The sequence below is a fragment of the Pipra filicauda genome, unplaced genomic scaffold (genome assembly GCF_003945595.2).
Source record: "Pipra filicauda isolate LSUMZ 115617 unplaced genomic scaffold, ASM394559v2 scaffold667_size348046_pilon, whole genome shotgun sequence".
NCBI classification, from domain to species: domain Eukaryota; kingdom Metazoa; phylum Chordata; class Aves; order Passeriformes; family Pipridae; genus Pipra; species Pipra filicauda.
The window spans coordinates 137,436-158,595 of record NW_024104828.1 but is presented as its reverse complement, the minus strand read 5'-3'; the positions used below and the strand labels follow the sequence as shown (position 1 = coordinate 158,595).

The 21,160-nt window shown below is 60.5% G+C and overlaps 2 protein-coding genes across 2 annotated transcripts; both read left to right on the top strand.

The window, feature by feature from the left end:
• Window positions 1-370: 370 nt before the first annotated feature.
• Window positions 371-13,018, top strand: CERS1 (ceramide synthase 1). The gene is made up of 7 exons (XM_027723263.2): window positions 371-621; window positions 7,648-7,807; window positions 8,874-9,054; window positions 10,158-10,319; window positions 11,190-11,337; window positions 11,854-12,002; window positions 12,518-13,018. The coding sequence occupies exons 1-7, from the start codon at window positions 400-402 to the stop codon at window positions 12,558-12,560; spliced, it is 1,065 nt and encodes a 354-aa protein (XP_027579064.1). The 5' UTR covers window positions 371-399; the 3' UTR covers window positions 12,561-13,018.
• A 16-nt stretch (window positions 13,019-13,034) lies between these two features.
• Window positions 13,035-17,596, top strand: GDF1 (growth differentiation factor 1). Its single transcript, XM_027723247.2, has 3 exons — window positions 13,035-13,139; window positions 13,220-15,038; window positions 16,021-17,596. Exons 2-3 carry the CDS (start codon window positions 14,774-14,776, stop codon window positions 16,845-16,847), a joined length of 1,092 nt encoding a protein of 363 aa, XP_027579048.2. The 5' UTR covers window positions 13,035-13,139; window positions 13,220-14,773; the 3' UTR covers window positions 16,848-17,596.
• The last annotated feature ends 3,564 nt before the right edge of the window (window positions 17,597-21,160 follow it).

The following is a 21,160-nucleotide window of genomic DNA, read 5'->3' as shown; positions in this document are numbered from 1 at the left end:
CTGCGGGCACCTTCCACCCCCACGACCACCCCAAAGGTGCCCCTGGGCGCTTCTCCACCCTTCCATCACCTCTTGCGACCGAAACGTCGCTATTTATCCCCGTCCCTCGCTCCTGGAGCGACTCCAGCCCGTTCTCGCAGCTCGTCCTCCAGCGGAGCGGCCGCATTGTCGGGACACACACACAAAAAAACCCCCAAACCCACCCCGTAAGCTCCGAGAACTCCCTGCAGCGCTGCCGAACGGAGCCTCTGCCCCCTCGGGGAGCCCCGGCAGAGCCCGGAGGGGGCCGGGCCGTGGCGGGGGGCGGCTCTTCTCGCCCGGTACCGGCGCGGGGGGAGCGCGGTCCCGCCCGCCGGAGCCTGCGCGGGGCCGCGGGCGGCGAGCGCGGCCGTGGCAGCGATGCCGCCTCCGGAGCCCATGCCCGGCTACGGGACCTTGCTCCGCCGGGGCTACGGGAGCCTGGCCGAGGCCGCCCGGGGCTGCGGGGACTGCGGCTGGGAGCTGGCGAGGCGGACCTGGGCCGAGAACGCTCACCTGGGCTGGGCGGAGGTGCTGCTGTGCGGGCTCTGCGCGCTGGGCTGGACCGCGCTGCGCTGCGCCTGCTCCCGCAGCATCTTTCGGGTCAGTCCCGGCCGCGCGGGGAGGGGGGGGGGACGCGGATATGGGGATGGGGGGGACCGGGGGAGGACCGTCCCTTTGGGGTCGGCCCCGGGGGTACCGGCGGGGGATCGCCCGCCTCCGTCCGCGGGGTGGGATGCGCGTCCGCCGTGGCTTGGGGTGGGAAATGCGCCCTACGCCTTCCTCCCCCCCTTCGGGGCTGCATCCCGGAGGAACGAGCATCCCCCCTGCACCGGGAGAGCCCCCCCCCCCCGCACCGGGAGAGCCCCCCCGCCGCTCCCTTCCCCTCCACCTTCCCATCGCTGCATCCCGGCAAGGTTGAGGGTTATTCCTTCCAGGTTATTCCCGGCTTGTTCCCTGCCTTCCCCCGCGGCTGCATCCTGGGAGAACGAGCATCCCCCCGCCCCGGGAGAGCCACCCCCCCCCCCCCTTCCACATCCCCATCCCTGCATCCCGACAAGGCTGAGGGTTATTTCTTCCAGGTTATTCCCGGCTCGTTGCCTTCCTGCGGGAAGGAGAGGGGCGCGTTTCTGCCCGTCCCCCGCGGTTTGCATGGAAAATGTCCTTCCTGCCCGGCGGCGGAGGGAGGGAGGGAGGGATGGCCGGGGATGGCTGGCTCGGTGCTGCAGTGCCGGGCTGACCTTCCTGCGAGCGTGGGGATTCAGGGATGCTCCCGGCCGGCTCTCCCAGCCTCCGAAGGGGCTGGCCGGCCCTTGTCCCCTCTCCAGCGCAGCCCTCTGTGAGGGACGGGCCGAGCAGGACGTCCCTGAGCAGGAAGAGCAGCTCTGCTTCGTTTCTCCCTGCGAAAAAACGTGTGGAGGGAGAGCAGGGCTCCCCCCTCCCTCCAATGGCTCGTCCCAGCCCGTTCCTTCCACGCTGCTTTCCTAGAGCATCCCTAGATGCTTTCCTAGAGGGATGCTCGGGACTCTGCTCCGGGGCTGCCCTGGCCTCGAGAGGGCTTTGAAGGCAGGAGCAGTGGAGATGGAGGATTTCAGGTTGGGGGACAGCCTTGGGGACACCCTTTTCCCACCTCCCCACGAGCACAGGGACACGAGGCCTTGAGGAGCTCCAGGACAGGCCTCGTTCCCTGGCTGAGCCGTTTCCTCTGGAGGCTCCTCATGGATCAGAGGCAGTTCCCTGCATCCCTGTCCCAGGTTATCCCAGCCCTCCTGCCCTCAGAGGGGCTCTTCCTTTGCTCATCCTGGTGGGTCCTGACCTTGTGCAGGGTCCAGTCAGAGCCCTCTGGAGTCATTTGGAGCTGCTGGAGTGGTTTTAGGCAAGGAATGTTCAGGGGGGGGGGTCATGCCAGGCTGAATTTCCCCTCATTCCCTGCACCCCTGGCTGGGCTGGGCAGCATCCAGCACCTGGGAATGCTGGATTGCCCGAGGGCTGAGGCAACTCTCGGTGACAATTCCCTTTGAGCTCCAGTTCCTCCTGGCCTGAGGCCCTTCCAGAGCCTGGTAAACAGCTCCTGGCGTGGTGGGGCCCACGGGGTGCCCTCGGAGAGGGGTGGCAGCTCCTGAGCTGTCGTTCCCTTGGGAAATGGGTCACACCTGTAACTGCAGAAGGGCCAGGGGGGGTTGCTGGGAGCAGGTTCCCGTGGCTCCATCTGCATGTGTGATCCTGATGAGATGCTGAGCGGGGTTCCAGAGGCATCACCTTTCTCCCAGGGCCAGGGCAGCAGGTAGGGAGAGACAGCTCTCTCTCTCTCTGCATATACATGTCTTAAAGGGATGGGAAGATTTCCTCACTTCCATGATTCTGGAGTTGCCATGGGAAAGGATGGAAGTTGTGGCTTTCCCCTAAAACCCGTCAGGAGATCAGTTGGTGCCTCGTGGCCCCTGTGGGGGCAGTGTCAGAGCGGGGTCATTCAAAGTGGGGGGGATATCAGGGAGAGAAAAGACCTGTTTGACCCTGGGAGGGAACTTCCCCCCAGCTCAGGACTTCGCTTCCCTGTGCAGACTTGGAGCCTCTTCCTCCTTTGGACTCTCTCTGTGTTCCCTGCAGGAACTGAAACCCTCGGGGTTGTAAAACCGACCCCTCTGGGTGGCCAGGGAACGTTCCCTTCCTGCCTGTCACTCACAGACCATAAACCTTGTGCTCCTCTGTGTCTGAGGAGGAAGTGACCCTCACCACAAGAGCACCTTGCTGAGCTCTGGCCACGCAGCTCCTGTGAGAAATGAGTGTTTTAAAGCCATTTCCCCCTGGCTGTGCTCCCTGGTCGTGTCAGACAAGGGGCTCTGGGCTCCTTGCTCTCTCTCCCAGCAGCATTTATCCCCCAACATCTGTGGCACAGGAGGTGCCACAGCTGGGTTGGAGAAGCAGAAAAGGCCATGCAGGTGATTAGAGGGGTTTGGTTTGGATTTGAGGGTGGATTTTCACCTGCCCCCCCCCGGCTGGGTCGGTGCTTTTCCCGTCCTTAGAGTGAAGAATTTTTGTCCCGTTGCTGCTTCTTCATGGAAACCTCGGGGCAAACACAGAGAGGGGTTGTTTTGGGGTGGGAAGATCCCAATCAGCTGAGGAAGTGTGGATTATGAGGCAGGGAAGGACCCCCAGAGTCATCTCTGCTGGGGTGTGGGTGTCCCTGCAGAGACCTGAGGAACAGATCTGTCCCCTCCAGGTCTGGCCTGAGGGTCTCAGCTCTCTGTCCTGCTGGATTCCGAGTGCACAAACGGGATGATGTGTCTGTAGGAGCTCACTGGGGCTGCAAACCACCTCCAGAAATTAAGATTAAGCTGCTTCTAAGGGAAGTGCTCCCACCCCTGGGAGCCTCCTTGGGTTCTGCCCCATCCTCCTGCCCCCATGGTGTCCGAGCTCCACCAGTCCCTGACGCCCTTGGTGTGTCCCCTGTGTGACACCAGCCAGCCCTGAGGAGTTTGATTAAAAAGCAGCAACCTGAACCCCTCTCTCTGTGTTAGTTAAACACCCTGGAGGGCACCAAGGCCAAGCTCTGCTGAAACAGGACCAGGCAGCTGCCCTGGGGAAAGGCTGGATCACCCAGAGCTCAGCCTGTGCTGGTTCTCCTTCCCCGAGCAGGGCAGGGAACCCAGACAGGTGAAACCCAGGGCACAGCTCTGGATTGGGGCACAAGGATGGGCTGGAACAGCCAAACCCAGGCAGAGGCTTCCAGCCCTCAGCCACCTCTGCTGCTGGGATTGAAATGCCTGCAGTGAAATAAGTGAGGAAAATCCTCTCAGTGTAAAAGCTGGAGCTGGGGGTGGGTCAGGATTTGTTCTGCAGTGGGTGAATGTTCTCCACTTTTGGCCCAGACACCTGCCAGCTCTTTTTTTCCCGGTGGTGTCCAAGTCTGTAGGACGTTGCAGTGTCCTCTGGAAAGGAGCAGTGTCGTGTGCCTTGGAAAACGTGCTCGGGGAAGCCGGGTTGGAAGTGAGGGATGGAGAGCAGCCCCGGGAAGCTGCACAGGGAGGGTTCCCGGGATCCCTTCCAGCGACCGATGCCCCTTTTCCCCACCCAAGATTTATTTTTTCCAAGGTGTGACTCGGGAGGGGGGGGGAACGCCCCCAGCAGTGACCACCCAACACACTCGGAGGGCAGAGGAGCGGGAGGAGGCTCCGCCGTTTCCTCCCCTCGCCCCGAAGCACAAACTCTGGAAGCTCCAAACGGGACAAAAGCCACAACAATGGGCCCTTTCTTCCCCCCCGGAGTGAGGCGGCTCGGCGGGGGCTGCTCTCCCCGCGCTGCTGTGTCAGCGCCGGGGCTCGGGGCGGGGGTTCCTCAGCCCCCTGGGCAGCTCGGAGGGTCTTCAGGGAGACCCTTCTGCTGCTTTTCTCTCTTTAGGGGCGAGAAACCGAGGGAGAAGTGATGTCTGCTCGGGATTTTTTGGTATCATCATAGCGCCCTTTTTTCCACGTGTTTCTCTGGAAAGTGTTGCCTGGGGAAGTGGTGCAGGGATGGGATGGTGGGAGCTGGAGCTCTTCATCCCCTGCTCAGCTCACTCCCTTCTCGTGGTGGGGTGACAGTCACTGCCCCGGGGTGCACAGGGCTGTGGAGAGCCCTTTCTTTGGGTTTGGAGAACGGTGACTTTTTGCTGGGTTTTTTCCTGAAAAAGAGCAGGGATAGATGAGAAATCAGGAAGGAATTCCTGGCTGTGAGGGTGGGGAGGCCCTGGCACAGGTTGCCCAGAGAAGCTGTGGCTGCCCTGGATCCCTGGGAGTGCCCAAGGCCAGGTTGGAGCAACCTGGGACAGTGAAAATGTCCCTGCCCATGGCAGGGGGTGGCACTGGATGACCCTTAAAGTCCCCCCCAATCCAAACCAGCCCCGGGTCCTGCAGGCTCTGTGCCCCATCCCTGAGGTGGCAGGAGGTCCAGGAGCATGTCCAGGCTGGGGACAGAGGGGACAGAGCCTGGGAAGCCACACACGGTGCCATGGGCAGCTCGTGGAAGGGGCAGGAGCTGCCGGTCGTGGTCGGGCTTTGAATCGGAGCTCTGCTTGCTCATCATCATCATCATCATCATCATCATCATCATCATCATCATCATCATCATCATCATCATCATCATCATCCCCATCGAGGCAGAGCCGCCGCGGAGCTGCCAGTTCCCGGCGTCGGGGGTGCCCCGTGCCAGCCATTCCTTTGTGTCCCTCCGGGGAACTCGCTGTGCCCGGGGGGGGCTCAGACTTGGCAGGGCTGGGACTCGGCCAATTCCAGCTCCTCGATTCCCAGCCCATCCCCGCGGGAGGACCCGCGTCCTGCCGCTGGTGGATCCCAGGGATCGGCTGCGAAAAGGGAGAGAAAACGTGTTCGCTCCTCGCTCCGAGGGTGTTTTTTTTGGCGCTGGAGCGGAGCCGTGGGCAGCGGCAGAGCTTCCATCCGGTTTTCTCTTCGCGGCTCCGAACCCCTCTCGCCGCACGTTCTCACCCCCTGCTCCGCTCCTTCCCCCCCCTTCGTGTGCCGGGGGAACAGGCGCAGCCCCCAATTAACTGTTAATTATCCCCAGAAGGTGCCGGGGGAGGTTTGCGCGGGCGGAGGAGGAGGAGGAGGAAGAGGAGGTTGCCCTTTAAGCGAAACCCCGTTCCAGGAGCCCCGGGCTCTCTCAGCCGGAGCCAGATCCGCCGTTCCCGACTTGCAGCCCCCGTCACCCTTAGCAACAGGCATCTCTGCGCCGTTGCCATGGGAACGGCAGCCGGGTGACGGGAGGACAGCCCCCACCTTGCTCATCTCCACCCCCGGGCTGCTCCGTGCGGCTCCTGGGCTTGTGCCTCCCCCCTGCTCCAGGGACGTTCCCGTGTCCCCTCCTCGTCCCCTGCGTGCTGCTGGTTCCCTTCCCTGTGCCTGCCCCTGCTTTCTGGGGGATCTGGAATCTTTGGAGTCCCTGGATCTTTGGAGTCCCTTCCAACCCAACCCATCCCAGGATGAACAGGGATCTGGGGCTGTGCTCAGCATCCCTGAAGGACTGGTGGCTCTGCCAGTGAGCTGTGCCCACATCCCAGCTCCCTCCACGCTCCACTCTGTGGAGACACAAATAATTGATGCTTTCTGAGCTCAGGACTTTCTGTCTGTGCATTATTTATCCACCCTTCGAGCTTCCTCCTCTTTTCCCTCCCGTGGCTCCCTCTGGAAGAGCCCTTGGCAGTGGTTCCTGCTCTCGGTGAGGGCCACGCTCTGAATGGGAGATGCCTCTGGCTGGAGGCTCCTGGGGCTGCTGCTCCCAGGTCTGGGGGATTCAGAGCTTGGAACTAAGCACTCCGAGGCCGGGACAAAGCTTGGAGTGGAGTCCTTTTGAAAATTGGACCCAGAGAGGGGCTAAAAGCCAGAGCAACCACTGCCTGGGGACAGCTGGGGCCTTAATTTAGCCCGGGGGCGTTGAGGGGCTGCAGAAAGTGCTGACCTGGGCCGGGGTACAGTTACTTTCCAGGCATTTTGTTTTCATCTCCAGCTTATCTGGCTCATCCTGAGGAGCTCCCAGCTGGGGCGGGGGGGGTTTCTGGGTGTTATCAGTGTTCCCTCCGGACCTGGAGCAGCCCTTCCCCGGGCTGGGGCTCCCCTGCTCCCCCCGGGGGCTGTGCAGGGGGGCTGTCAGTGCCGTGAGGAGAAGCAGAGATGGGGCCTGGCCTTGCTCAGCTGCCACAGAGGGGGAGAACATCCCTGCCTGGAGCCCCTGTGAGCAGGGGGAAGGCGCAGCACCGGGGGCGGAGGCGGCTGCTCCGCTTCACTCCCACAAATCCGAGGCTGCTCAGCTGCTTTTCCTACCATTTCCAAGTTGTCCCGAGCGGCCCAGAGGGCTGGGTGGTCCTTTTCCCCCCTGGGAGTGTGGGGGGAACCCGGGGTGGGAGAGTTTTGTCCTGGTTCACACGAGCAGAGCCGCCCGTGCCCCATCCCTGCCTTCAGCCGAGTTTGGGGAGGCTTTGCCTCCAGCCTCTGCTTCCCAAAGGGGTGGGAAGGTGCTGCAAACCACGGAGGGGGGAAATACCAGCGGGGTTTCAGTGCTGGGCAGCTGGGAAAGCTACTGGGAAAGCGGGTCCTGCTGTGCCAGCCTTTCCTGCCCCATTCCCTGCCCAGCTCCCAGTGCTGGCTGGCACTGCCCCTGTGCCCAGGGCTCTGCAAAGCCTTTCCCTCCCCAGCTGAAAACTCTTTCCTGGAAGCTTTTTCAAGGTCCATCTGCACAGGATGGTGTTGTTGCAGCTTCCTCTCCTGGGTTTCCCTGTGCTGGCTGGGCTTTATTTTTATTTTATTCGTTATTGTGTTATTTTAGTCATTATTTCTGTTCTGCAAAAGCAGCCTCTGCTCAGCCCGGCTCCTGGAGGGTGGAGCAGTGCCCGGGGTGTGGGATGCACACTGTGCCAGGCTCCAGGAAGGATCCCTAATCTGTTTTTTTCCCCCTGCTTCAGTCTCTCTCCAGCCCCTTTGCCCTCATTCCTGCTGTAAGGAAGGCCAGAAAAACGGGATTCCTGCCCCTGGAGCAGCACACGGAGCTCAGATCCCTTGGAGAGTCGGGCATCTCTGCCCTGAGCTCCCCAAGGCCTCTCCTCCTGCCCTTTCTGATGGTTTTTTCCCCCTCTCCCTGCAGCCTTTCGGGGAATGGTGCAACCTGCAGCCAAAAGATGCTGCTAAGATGCCTGAGAGTGCCTGGAAGCTGCTTTTCTACACCTTGTCCTGGTCCTACGGCACTTACCTGCTCTTCTTCACCGACTACCCCTTCTTCCACGACCCCCCCTCCGTCTTTTACGGTACAGTGAGAGCCAGGGGTGGACTGGGAGGTCTGAGTTGGCCACGGGAATGGGAGCTGGGGGGAGAGAAGGAGAAGACAACCCCTAGATTTCCTTTTCTCTGATGCTGTGGGTGCAGAAAGGGCACGAGGGGCTCTGCTCTGACCATTTCTTTAAGAGGGAGTCAGCGGGGGCTGGAGGGCGGTGAGCAGATTAATCAGGAGAGGATTGAGTCATGGAGTGGTTTGGGGTGGAGGGACCTCAGAGATCATCTCATTCCATCCCCTACCATGGACAGGGACACCAAATCCCTTGGCAGAGATCTGGCAGGGGTCTGACAGGGGGTTTGATGCCAGAGGCAGAGTTTGGGAGCCAGGATAGCTGGATCCTCATCCAGTCTCTGCAGGAGAAAATCGAATCATGGAGTGGTTTGGGGTGGAAGGGACCTTGAAGATCATCTCATTCCACCCCCTGCCATGGACAGGGACACCAAATCAAGACTTCTCTCTTAGGCCTAGCAGGGGATTTGATGCCAGAGGCAGAGTTTGGGAGCCAGGATAGCTGCATCCCCATCCAGGCTCTGCAGGAGAAAATCGAATCCTGGAGTGATTTGGGGTGGAAGGGACCTTGGAGATCACCCTCTCCCATGGGCAGGGACACCAAATCCCTTGGCAGGGACACCAAATCAAGGCTTCTCTCTTAGGTCTGGCAGGGGGTTTGATGCCAGAGGCAGAGTTTGGGAGCCAGGATAGACGGATCCCCATCAGGGCTCTGCAGGAGAGAATCGAGTAATGGGGTGGTTTGGGGTGGAAGGGACCTTGGAGATCACCCTCTCCCATGGACAGGGACACCAAATCAAGACTTCTCTCTTAGGCCTAGCAGGGGATTTGATGCCAGAGGCAGAGTTTGGGAGCCAGAGTAGCTGGATCCCCACCCGGGCTCTGCATCCACGATGCCCTGGGAGGGAGCTGGAGCCCCCGAGCCCGGTGACATGCAGGGTCTCCCCGGTGTTTGCACCCCCCTCCCTGCTGCCAGGGGCTCTGGGATCACAGCCATGGGCTCACCTGGGCGTCCCTGTGCCCCCCAGGCTGGAAGCAGGGCATGGAGGTGCCCACGGACATCGCCGTGGCGTACCTGCTGCAGGGCAGCTTCTACGGCCACTCCATCTACGCCACGGCCTACATGGACACGTGGCGCAAGGACTCGGTGGTGATGCTGCTGCACCACGTGGTCACCCTCACCCTCATCGCCTCCTCCTACGCCTTCAGGTGAGGCCCCCCTGCTCCCCGGGGCAGATTGGGGGTGGGTTTGCCCCTTCCTGCCTTTCCTCCGCCCTCCCTGAGCCATCCCGGGGCTCCTGAGCCGCTGCTCCCACGTGGCCGTGCTGCGCCAGGGGCTGTCGCTCAGGGAATCTGCTCCCAGTGTGAGGGACTCAGAGCTGGGTTGGTGTGGATTCTCCCCTTCCTCCACCCTCCTGAGCCATCCCAAAGCTCCCCAGCCGCTGCATCCATGTCTGGCTCTCTGGGTTGCTCAGGGAATCTGCTCCTGGCATGATGGACTCAGAGCTGGGTTGGTGAGGATTCTCCCCTTCCTCTACTCTGTTGAGCAATCCCAAAGCTCCCCAGCTTTGTCTGACTCTCTGGATTGCTCAGGGAATCCTGTTCCCAGTGTGCTGGACTCAGAGCAGAGCCAGTGTGGATTCTCCTCTTCTTCCACCCTCCTGAGCCATCCCAGAGCTCCTGAGCTGCTGCTCCCACGTGGCTGTGCCATGTCTGGCTCTCTGGATTGCTCAGGGAATCTGCTCCCAGTGTGAGGGACTCAGAGCTGGGTTGGTAGGATTCTCCCCTTCCTCCACCCCGCTGAGCCATCCCAAAGCTCCCCTGCCATTGCATCCATGTCTGGCTCTCTGGGTTGCTCAGGGAATCTGCTCCTGGCATGATGGACTCAGAGCTGGGTTGGTGTGGATTTCCCCTTTCTCCACCCTCCTGAGCCATCCCAGAACTCTCAAGCCCCTGCATCCATATCTGGCTCTCTGGATTGCTCAGGGAATCTGTGCTGGACTCAGAGCTGGGTTGGTGAGGATTATCCCATTCCTCCACCCTGCTGAGCCATCCCGGGGCTCCCCAGCCCCTGCATCCATGTCTGGCTCTCTGGGTTGCTCAGGGAATCCTGTTCCCAGCGTGCTGGACTCAGAGCAGAGCCAGTGTGGATTCTCCCCTTCCTCCACCCTCCTGAGCCTTCCTAGGGCTCCTCATCCCCTGCACCCACACCTGACTCTTGGGATTGCTCCAGGAATCTGCCCCCGGTGTTTCGGGCCGTGGGTGCCAACCCACCCCCCCATCCCACCCCTCCCTCTGCGGTTTTCCCGCAGGTACCACAACGTGGGGATCCTGGTGCTGTTCCTGCACGACATCAGTGACGTGCAGCTCGAGTTCACCAAGCTCAACGTGTACTTCAAGCACCGGGGGGGGGTCTATCACCGCCTCAACGACATCATCTCCAACGTGGGCTGCCTCACCTTCAGCGTCAGCTGGTGGGTTTGGCCCCCCCTGATCCCGCTCCCGACCCTCCTGCCCGGCTTTTGTGACACCCCCCCCCTTCCCCAACACCCCTCGGCGCCCTGGGATTCGTGGGATGGGAACTGAGCCCTTTCAAAGTCGGTTTGGGGAGAGGTTCCCGCAGAGCTCGGCCCCATGCTGGGCTTGGAATCCTTCTGTAGTCACTTGGCTGGGCTTGGAATCCCTCTGTAGTCACTCTGGCGTCTGTCACCACTGAAGTGCCTGTGAAATTGTGCTCCCAGCGTGACAAATGACCCCGGGGGAGGAGGAGCTGTTCCCGTTTTTCCCTGGTTCAGCAGCAAGGAGCTGGTTTTTTTTTACCAGAAGGAAAAGGGAGGCAGAGCTGTCCCAGATTCCAGCCCTCGCTGCTCCCCTTGGGGCGAGGCAGGAGGGAAACAAAGGGATGGAGGATGGGGATGAGCGACTTGCAGCTCGTCACTCCTCGTCCTTTCGGCCCTGCCTCCCCCTCCCTGGGCTGCTCCAAAAAAGCAGAGGAGCAACAAGAGGCTCATTTTGGGGGATAAACTGGGGGTGCACAGGATGAGGAAAAGCTTCCAGCTGTTCTCCCCTCCTGTCCCCTGCTCAGCTGGGACAATCTGCAGCGTGGACCTGCCCCTGCCCTGAGCCCTCTGTGCCCACAGGAACGATGTTCTCCCTTTCCCTGGGTCTGCTGAAGCCCTGCCTGGAGCCAGACCCATCCCAAACCAGATGCCAGGAGCAGGGGTTGGGGTGCCAGGGGAGCTGCCCGGGGCTGCCAGGAGCAGGAGGCCGTGCTGGGGAAGCTGGGCTGGGTCTCTCCTCTCCTGGGGGGCCACTAACCCCCCCCTGCTCCTCTGCCCCGCCAGGTTCTGGTTCCGTCTCTACTGGTTCCCCCTCAAGGTCCTCTATGCCACCTGCTACTCCAGCCTCCAGTCGGTCCCAAACATCCCCTTCTACTTCTTCTTCAACGCTCTGCTCCTCATCCTCACCCTGATGAACATCTACTGGTTCCTGGTGAGTGGGGGGAGTTCTCTCCCCGCTGCTCCTGCCCGGTGCCTGCTGCCTGTGCAGGGGCTGCAGGGCTGGAGAGGCTTTGGAGGGGAGGAGGGAAACCCCTGTTGGTTCCTGGGGGGGCTCCTGTGCTGGAATTCCGACCGTCTCACGCTCCAAGGATCCCTGGGGAGGGAGCGACAACAGCGGCTGGGATTTGATCAGGGTGTGAATGTCCTGGCACCCCCCCAAGTGCTGGGGAGGGGGTGGAAAGGGTGGATGTGGAGGGATCACATCAGGCAGAGCAGGGGAGCGGCTGATTCCATCCTCCTGCCTGATTCCATCCTCCTGCCTGATTCCATCCTCCTGCCTGGTTCCATCATCCCGTGGGATGAAATCAGCCGAGGGGAGTTGCAGGAATTCTGCCGCGGGTCTGAGCCACGTCCAGGGGGGAGCTGCCCTGCCCACGTGGGGTCTGGGGGGTGGAACAGCTCCAAACCTTTGGGATCCGTGTCTGAGGGTGTCTCTCCCCCCTCCCAGTACATCGTCCTGTTCGTGGCCAAGGTGCTGATGGGGCAGATGCAGGAGGTGAACGACGTGCGCGAGTACGACGTGGAGGACGCCGGGAAAAGCGCCAGGGCCCGGAAGAGGGAGGCTGGAATCCAACTGCCCAAGGCTCTGAAGGAAGGGTACGTGGGCAGGGGGATGGCACACAGGGCCGTGGGACGGTTGGGTTGGGAGGAACATGGAGATCATCCAGTGCCACCCCACAAATCCCACTATCCCAGGGTGCTCCAGCCTGGCCTTGGACACTCCCAGGGATGACACACACACAGCAACTGCGGGTGAGGGGAAGGGACACTGGTGACCTCCCTGGAGCTGCTGCCACAGGGCTCACCCCCGGGCTGGAGGATGGGCATAAAACATCGCTGCAGGTGCCAGGAAGGACTTTAAATCCACACCTGGGCATCGTGGGGTGCCCACCCATCTCTGTCCCGTGAATCCTCACCCAGCCCTTCCACGTGGGACCGGCTCTGTGCTTGGGGCTGCTCCCTCTGAGCTGTGCTGGGGGATCCCCCAGGGCAGCTCTGGCTGAGTGGGGGCAAACAGGACAATCCTGCTGGGACAGGGGTGGCCTCAGCAGCGAGGGGGGACGGGGGGTGTGGGGACCAGGCCCACCGAGCGCTGCTCTGCTCCCCCACAGGCTGCACCTCAGGAACGGGCTCGTGAAGGACAAGAGGTTGTGAGGGCGGCGTGGCCGTGGCAGCTGCCAGGACCTGGGACCGACCAGGACCCTGCGCTGGGAGCCAGCGAAGGAAAGGCACGAGGAGAACTTCATCCCTGACCCCCTTCCCTCCCCTGCCCGGAGCCGGGGAACAGATGCCACTGACAGGATGGGGGCTGTGACCAGGCTTCACCTGGTGCTGGGGGGCTCCCCTGGGGCCCCCCTTCAGTTGGGACACTGGTGGCTTTTGCTGGTCCAGGTAGGATTTGGAGCTGGCTTTGGGTCCCCTGGTGTTCCTCCCGTCGCTCCCGTCCTCAGTCCCGCCGTGATTCCCCCGACTCTGCTGTTGGACCCTCCCACCGACCCTTCCCGAAGGGTCCAGCGTCAAACCGGGGAGGGAAAAACCTCCTCTCCTGCCCCGGGAAGGGAGAAACCTCCTCTCCTGCCCTGGGAAGGGAAAAACCTCCTCTCCTGCCCCGGGAAGGGAGAAACCTCCTCTCCTGCCCTGGGAAGGGAAAAACCTCCTCTCCTGCCCCGGGAAGGGGAGCCAGAAGCCAGCCCTGCTCCAGCCGCCGGGCGAGGTGATGAAGGGCACCTCGAGGTGATGAAGGGCACTTCAAGATGATGAAGGGCACCTCGAGGTGATGAAGGGCACTTCAAGATGATGAAGGGCACCTCGAGGTGATGAAGGGCACCTCGGAGCCTTCCTCCTCCTCGGGAGGGGTCGCTGGCACGGAGCTGCCCACCCCGTGTCTGGGGCACAGGCGCTTCCCACGAGCAGCTCTGCCTGGAAAACCAGCCCTGGAGTGTTACTCCAGCCTCCTGTCCCGCCAGGGGAGAGCCAGGAGAGACTTGATTTGCTTAAGAAACCTGTGTAGGTCTTAAGGGTCGCTTCAAAAACCAGTCCCAGTCCCTGCTGGAGGTCAATGGACGCTCCCCCAGCACTGCCCACTCGCTCCAGGGAAGAACAAAGAATTCCTGCTCCCTGTGTTGGTTTTCCAGGCAGCTCCAGCCTCGGAGGGTCCCCAGGCTGGGCTGGGGGTCCCTGTCCTGGGAAGCCCTGTGGGTTTTAGTCCCTCAGACCGAGCTGTCCCGTTGCTGCCCACCCTCAGCTCCCTGCTGGGGACAGGGCAGCGGATCCAGGGCGTTAATTCCATGTTCTAATTGCCGGGTTGGTTTTCCCGTGGTTGGTCTGTCGTGTGGACTCGGCTCCGGGCTCGTGGTGTGAGCCAGGGGGGGGAAATTCCTGGCTGGGGCTGGTGGGAACTGTCCCAGGCTGTGGCAGGACCCGTCACCTCCTCCGGGCAGTGTCCAAGGGGCGTCTCAGTGCCAGGAATCCTCGGCTTCCAGTGGGATTTGTGGGAAATGAAGGGACCTGCTGTCCCAGGACGGGCCGGAGCAGAGCTGGGACAGGGCAGGATGGGGGGAATGAGAGTCCCTGGTCACCACAGGGGGGGATAAACTCGATTTTACAGCGTTGGCTTTGAGCTGGTGGCCAGTTTTGTGGGGGGGGGTGAGGTGACAGCTCTGCTGTGAGGGCCAGGAAGGGACTGGGGGTGTGACAGGGGGGGACACGGGGACCCCTCTGCCCAACTGGGGCAGGGACCCCCCGGGCTGTGTGTCCTGAGGGCAGGGCACTGTGTGAGGCAAGACTTTGATGGTTTGATGTGCTTGGAGTTGATGGCCTTGAGAGAGAAAGCGTGGGGTGCTGTGATTGTGTCAAAAAGAGCTGATTTGGGGGGAGGGAGGAAGGAGAAACCTGGCTCCGGGTCTACCCCTGGATCCAGGGGGGGATGTCTGTGGCACGTGGGGCTTCCCAGCAGCTTTGTGTGGGAAGAGCAGCCACCAGGGATGGTTTGGTGTGGGAAGAGCAGTCCCTTCCCTGCCACCAGGGATGGTTTGGTGTGGGAAGAGCAGCCCCTTCCCTGCCACCAGGGATGGGTTTGGGGTGGGAAGAGCAGCCCCTTCCCTGCCACCACGGATGCTGTTGTTGACCCTGGACGGTGTGGAGATGTGGGAGAGGCTGTGGGAGCAGCACCAAGGGGTTAACAGGTCCCCGAGGGGGGGGGGGGAGCCTGGAGGGACTCACACCCTCTGCCCAATCCCGGGAATCCCTCTGTGCTAATTGAGCACTAAGCAGATCAAAGGCTCCAATCAGGGAATCAACACCCCCCTGGCCTCATCTCCGGGTCCCCAGCCCGGGCTGCCCTTTGTCTGGAGAAGGAGAGCAGGGCAATGTGGCTTCTCCCCAGCCTGGCCTGGGCTCTCCTGAGCCCCGTCCTGGGGTCGGAGCTGAGCGTGCAGGAGAGTTTGTTGTTGAAATCCTTGGGCCTGAGCACCAAGCCCAGCCCGAAAACCCCCACCCCAGTGCCTCCCCTGCTCTGGAGGATCTTCCAGAAGAGAAAGACGCCTCCCCCGATGGACAAAGACCCCCTGGATGCCTGTAGGGTGGAGGAATTTAATGTCCCCGGGAACATCATCCGAGTCCTCGCTGACCAAGGTACAGACACGCTTTTGGGGCTTTTGGAGGCCCCTCATTCTCTGGGATGAGAGGCTTTGCCTCATTCCTTCCTTTCCCTGAGGCTGAGGGAGGACAGGGCAGTGCCCAGAGCTGGTTTCCAGGAGAAATCCCTGCAGTGTGAACTCGGGTCCCTGGGGATGTTGCAGATGGATTATTCTCAGTTTAAGGGTGAGGGTGTGGGGCTGTCTTGGAACCCCCTAAAGCCACCCAGAGGTGCTGATTGGATCCCAGGTGACTGGAGTGGCCTGCTGGGCTCACGGTGGTGGAGGTGACTCCTCACCTGGGCAGGGGGATGTGGCTCCATGGCCGGGTCTGTGGGTGCAGGGTGCTCGACCCTTTGGCTGTGTCCCCCCTTCTCCTCATTGATCCCACACCTCTGGCTGACCCCACAGCTCATCTGGCTGACCCCACAGCACCTCTGGCTGACCCCACAGCACCTCTGGCTGACCCCACAGCACCTCTGGCTGCTCAGCCCCTCAGAGCCCTTCTCAGTTCACTGGGAACTGTTCGGTCCCTTTGAGGTCTCGAGGCACCAGAGAACTCCTTTCTCTTGTGGTTCCAGTTTTCCCTGTGGAAACCAAGGGCTGGATAAACCAGGCAGCTCCTCGGATTTGCTGCTGTTTTGCCCTCCTTTCCCCTCCATCCCAAACCCCTCCCTGTCCTGGGGGAGGTGGTTGTAGCTGGGGAAAAATAACACCTTGAGATGTGAAGTAGCGCCCAGAGGAGATGCTGGAATGGCAGCAGCAGCCCAGTGCCACAGGCTGGAGCCCAGTTTGTGCCTCCAGCCCTTCCTGAAGGCCATGCCAGGGGGCTGATCGCCCTCCCTGCAGCCTCATCAGCTCCATCCAACCCTGCCAGCCCCGTCTTCCTCTTGCTGTGCTCAAATTGGAGCCCTGGGAGGCCGATCCTGCCCAGCCCGAGGGTCCAACCGCCCCCACCTCTATTTCTCCCTCTCTGTCAGGCCCCTTCATGCCCGAGGAGCAGCCCCAGGGGTGGCTGTGCCTGCGGAAGCGCCTGTTCTTCAACCTCTCCGTGCTGGAGGAGGGCGAGCGCTTGACCATGGCCCAGCTGGAGATCAAATTCCACCACAATTCCTACCACCCCTCCCGCCAGGGGCAGGTCTTTGAGCTGAGGCTCTTCCAGACCCCCGAGGTGTCCCCCCCGGGGGTCCCCGAGCCCAGGCAGAGCCCGCTGGTGGAACAGTCCTTTGCTCAGCTGCACAAGTCCCTCCTCTTCAACCTGAGCGCGGCGGCGAAGGAGCGGAGGACGCGCGGCGGGAGCTTGGGATTGATCCTGGAGATCTCGGTGGGCGTCATCGGGGCTTTGGGAGCCCCGCGGGGCCTCTGCTCCGGCATCGACTCCTTCCTGGACACCTCCCTGCTGGTGGTGACCCTGAGCCAGCAGTGCCAGGCCCCCCGGAGGAGGAGGAGGAGGAGGAGGAGGAGTGCCGGGCTGCCCCCGCTCACCCCGAGCAACCTGTGCAGGGCGCGGCGGCTCCACATCAGCTTCAGCGACGTGGGCTGGGAGAACTGGATCATCGCCCCCCAGGGCTACCTGGCCAACTACTGCCGGGGGGAGTGTCCCTTCCCCCTGACGGCCGAGCTCAACAGCACCAACCACGCCGTCCTGCAGACCATGGTGCACTCGCTGGACCCCCAGGGCACCCCCCAGCCCTGCTGCGTCCCCGTCAGGCTCTCCCCCATCTCCATCCTCTACTACGACAACAGCGACAACGTGGTGCTGCGGCACTACGAGGACATGGTGGTGGACGAGTGTGGCTGCAGGTAGAGGGGGAGCAGGGGGGTGGCTGCCGGGTGGAACAACCCCCCCCGGGTGGTTCCATCCCCTCCGTGCCGCCGTTCGGGGAGTTTCCCGTGGGTGCGTCGGGGGTCGGAGAGCTCTGGGGTGGCAGGAGTGAGTTGTGGTTTAGGGCTGAAGTTGTGATTTAGGGCTGAAGTTGTGTTTTTTAGGGCTGGACTTGTGATTTAGGGCTGAAGTTGTGATTTAGGGCTGGACTTGTGCTTTAGGGCTGGACTTGTGCTTTAGGGCTGGACTTGTGCTTTAGGACTACCTGGGCGCTGGGCTGGGATTATGATCAAGCCTGGTGCTGGTTTTCCATTCCCTGCTCCACAGGGGGTGGCAGGACCAGGCTGTGAGTCCCAGACCCCCCCTGAGCTGTTGGTGCTTTGGGTTCCTTGGCTCGGCACCTTTCTCGGGGCACAAACGGCTTTTGGGGGTGAAACGGGGCTGGGGGGTCCCCGGGCGTGGCCGTGAGGGGAGGAGGTGACTGGTGCTGAGGGCACGAGCTCTGGGTGACCAAATCCCACCCCCGGGGGGGAGGCAGAGCCCGGGGTGGGACACACGAGGTTTTCTCCCTGGCTGGGGGAGCTCAGCCCTGAGCTGGTTTTATGGTGACAGGGTGGCTTGGGGGGCCAGAGGGGGTGGGGGGCCAAATGCAACGGAGGTTTTGCCCCAAAAAAGCCCCCTGGGAGCTGCAGGATGGACGCTGTGGCCGAGGGGGGGGCTGTGGGGGAGGGTGGGCACGGGCAGGGAGTCGGTGGCATCTTCTCCCCTCCCAACCTGCTGTGTCAGTATTAATTTACCTCATTTGCAAATGGATGAGTGTCCCTCTGTCCCCGCGTGTCCCTCTGTCCCTGTGTGTCCCTCTGTCTCTGTGTGTCCCTCTGTCCCCGCGTGTCCCTCTGTCCCTGTGTCCCTCTGTCCCCGCGTGTCCCTCTGTCCCTGTGTCCCTCTGTCTCTGTGTCCCTCTGTCCCTGCGTGTCCTTCTGTGTGTCCCTCTGTCCCTGTGTGTCCCTCTGTCCCTGCGTGTCCCTCTGTCCCTGTGTGTCCCTCTGTCCCTGCGTGTCCCTCTGTCCCTGTGTGTCCCTCTGTCCCTGCGTGTCCCTCTGTCCCCGCGTGTCCCTCTGTCTCTGTGTGTCCCTCTGTCCCTGTGTGTCCCTCTGTCCCTGCGTGTCCTTCTGTGTGTCCCTCTGTCCCTGCGTGTCCCTCTGTCTCTGTGTGTCCTTCTGTCCCCGCGTGTCCCTCTGTCCCTGTGTCCCTCTGTCCCCGCGTGTCCCTCTGTCCCTGAGTGTCCCTCTGTCCCCGCGTGTCCCTCTGTCTCTGCGTGTCCCTCTGTCTCTGCGTGTCCCTCTGTCCCCGTGTGTCCCTCTGTCTCTGTGTGTCCCTCTGTCCCCGCGTGTCCCTCTGTCCCTGTGTCCCCCCCAGGTGGCAGCCGAGCACCAGGCACGGCCAGAGCTCTCAGGCCCTTGTGCATTTTAGGGTTATTTGGGGTTTATTTGTTGCTTTCTGGGTTGGGCCCAGGCCCCTGCAGTGGTATTTAACGCCCCTAACGAGCAGCCCCGGGCAGCAGGGCCCCAAATCTGCCCCATCTCCTCTTGTTGACCACTTTTCTTCCACTTCCCAGCGCGTGGGCTCCGAGTTTTCCAGCGGCTCGAGGTTTAAGTCCTGGGCCTGGCTCCTGAGTGTCTGTTCAAAGCCACCCCCAGCCCTTCAGGTGGGGCTTTCCTGACACCACTTTCGGGGTTTGTTTGGTTTTTTTTTATTTTAGGGTAAGGGGTGGGAACAGAACAGGAATCCGAGTTAGACTTGAATTTTTTCGCCTTTTTTTTTTTTTTTTTTTGGAACTGTGAACCTGCCCCTGCGGCCTCTGTTTATTTTCTCTGCTGTTTTTGCGTCTTCTTCGAGGTCTGATGAAGTTTTACCACCTCCTTTCCCCTCTCCCGTGGCGAGCACTGAGGGTTTAACCACTGTGGGGGTCCCCTGTGATGGTGTTTTTTTTGCTTAACAACACCCCCTAAAATGTGTAGCTGAAGACCAAGACCGGAGCAGCTCGGGTACTTTTAGGTGTAGCTTTTACTAATCTTTTCCCACCCAGGTGTTTTCCTGAGAGTTCCAGGGCAAGCCCAGCCCAGCCCTGCTCCTGCTGAAACCCACCTCAACCACTGAAGATGTTCTAAGGGCTTAGAGTAGGGATTAACTCCGGGGAGTTAAATCCTAGATTTGAGATCAAGAGAAAAAAAAAAAAAAAAAACAAACCTTGAAGTATTAATTGTTTTGTTCCTGTGCTGGGGCCAGGAGGGGACTCCTGACCTGCTCCTCCAACACCACGAAGGGCAAGTGTCCCCCTCCAGCAGCCAGGGAGCCACTGGAGCCACCCTGGAGTAGCTACAAGGAGTTTATGCCCAGGGTGGTGCCCAGACCTGGCCTAAACCCCCCCAGGGTGGTCCCAGGAGCAGCTCTGCTGAGCCCCCAGCCCTGTGCCACAGGGAAAAGCCATGTCCATGTTTACTGCAGTGCTGGACTGGGCCCCTCCAGGTCCAGCCTTTCCCAAATCCTGGGGGCTCCCACCCTGCACCCCCCCACCCCCAGGGCTCGGAGCAGGGAAGAGGGTTGGGGCATTTCCCAGTTTTCCCAGTTGAGTTGCTCACCCCCCCCCCTCCCCCATGCTATGCACACCCCCCCCACCACCACTTTTGTACTAGTCTGTGTTTAAAAAAAGTAATAAACTTGAAGTTTATACAATCAGACTAAGCTTTAATGAACGTTGCATGGTTTCCTCATTGAAACTTAAGGGGCCACCTTGAATGCAAGAGCTGTTTATTTTCATATTTTATTGATGACAAACAGGTTTTAAAACAAACTGAGACCAAAAAAAAAAAAAAAAAAAAAAAAAAATCAAAATATAGTTTGTTTTTTTTTTTTAAAAAACACGTGCTAGCACTGATGTCTGGATTTGTAAAACTCAGAGTTAACTGCGCTACAAAGGAAAAAACCAGCACAAAGCAGAGGCCAAGCATTCCCAGCAGTGAAATAAAGGGGTGAGGGGAGAGGAGGGGGCTACATTACTCATGGATGGCGTTGCACAGAGGGGTCCAGCTCAAACCTATCAGAAAAGTCTACGCCAACTACGCAGCCTACGGAAGGAAAAAAAAAAAATTAAAAAGCCCTTCGGCAAATGTTAATAAATAAAACAGTCCATCCCACGAGGAAGGAAGGTGGCCTGTGTCTCCATTCTTTCACTGTTTTGTTTTTTTAGAAGTCTAAACTCTGGAGGCTTTTGATGAGAAAAGAATGGGGTTGTGGGTTTGGTTTTTTTTGCAGTTCTCGGACTCCGGTCGGGGCAGGACCGAAGGCAAAGGGTGAATCTGTGTCCTGGGGTACTGGGGGGGCTGCACTGGGTGGGGGGAGACACCCTGGGGAAACTACAGCAAGAACAGGTTGTGAAAAAGCAGGGGCAACAACCCACGGAAAGGACAGGAATGGAAGGGCTGCCCCCCTCCCCCCCCCCAGGTACAAAAAGTGGGGTTTTCACGGCGTCGAAGTACATTCATATGAGAGGTATTTTTGAGTTCTCCCCCCCCAAAAAAAAAGACTAGAAACACTTGGAGCCCTTTTGAGTATAAAGCTAACTTATCTCCAACTCGAAAAACACCCAGGTTAGCGGATCACTCTCTCCTGTTCTTGGCCAATTGGGAGGTAGAGGTCAGTCTGATTCGGGGGTCTGGTAAAAAGGGGGCTCTGCAGGAATTGTCGCTTCTCCGCGCTGCTTCTAGAAAGGTTTAGACAGAAATAAAACGCTCCCAGTGTTCCCATACGACTCGTTAAGACATGGGCACAACTTAGAAATTGGATGGCTTCTCTTCAATGTGCTGTTCTCAGTCCTGACTCCTCAGCCAGCATGGATGGCACGGCCGTGGCCGCCACCTGAAAAAAAGCTGCTCCGGGTTCGCTTTGCCAACACCTGGCTCTGGCACCTCCCTGCTCTCCTCACCGAAGAAGCCACGCCAAAGCCTGACCCATTATCTCTAATTAAACCCAGCTCCTCAGAGGCCACCTTCCACCAACTGCCTGCTTTGTCCGTGAGTCCCACCTGGAGCCGTGGAGTCTTTCCTTCCGCACCAATATAATCCCCGGATTCCGCTCCTTCTCCCCACATCTGCGGCGGCCAAAGCAGGGGCTGTTTTGGTTTTGCATCTTCCCTCCAGGGGCCGAAGGGCACAGGAACCCAATCCCCTTATCAAGCACGAAGTTCATCTGACAGAAAGGCTTGTTTTTTTTTCACAGAGTAGAGTCCAGACAGT

Excerpts from the sequence above, each read along its gene's own strand:
- CERS1 (XM_027723263.2), top strand. The coding sequence starts at position 400 with ATGCCGCCTCCGGAGCCCATGCCCGGCTACGGGACCTTGCTCCGCCGG. Across the intron at positions 622-7,647 it reads GCTCCCGCAGCATCTTTCGG|CCTTTCGGGGAATGGTGCAA; the intron begins GTCAGTCCCGGC and ends CTCTCCCTGCAG. Across the intron at positions 11,338-11,853 it reads TGAACATCTACTGGTTCCTG|TACATCGTCCTGTTCGTGGC; the intron begins GTGAGTGGGGGG and ends CCCCCCTCCCAG.
- GDF1 (XM_027723247.2), top strand. The coding sequence starts at position 14,774 with ATGTGGCTTCTCCCCAGCCTGGCCTGGGCTCTCCTGAGCCCCGTCCTG. Across the intron at positions 15,039-16,020 it reads CCGAGTCCTCGCTGACCAAG|GCCCCTTCATGCCCGAGGAG; the intron begins GTACAGACACGC and ends CCTCTCTGTCAG.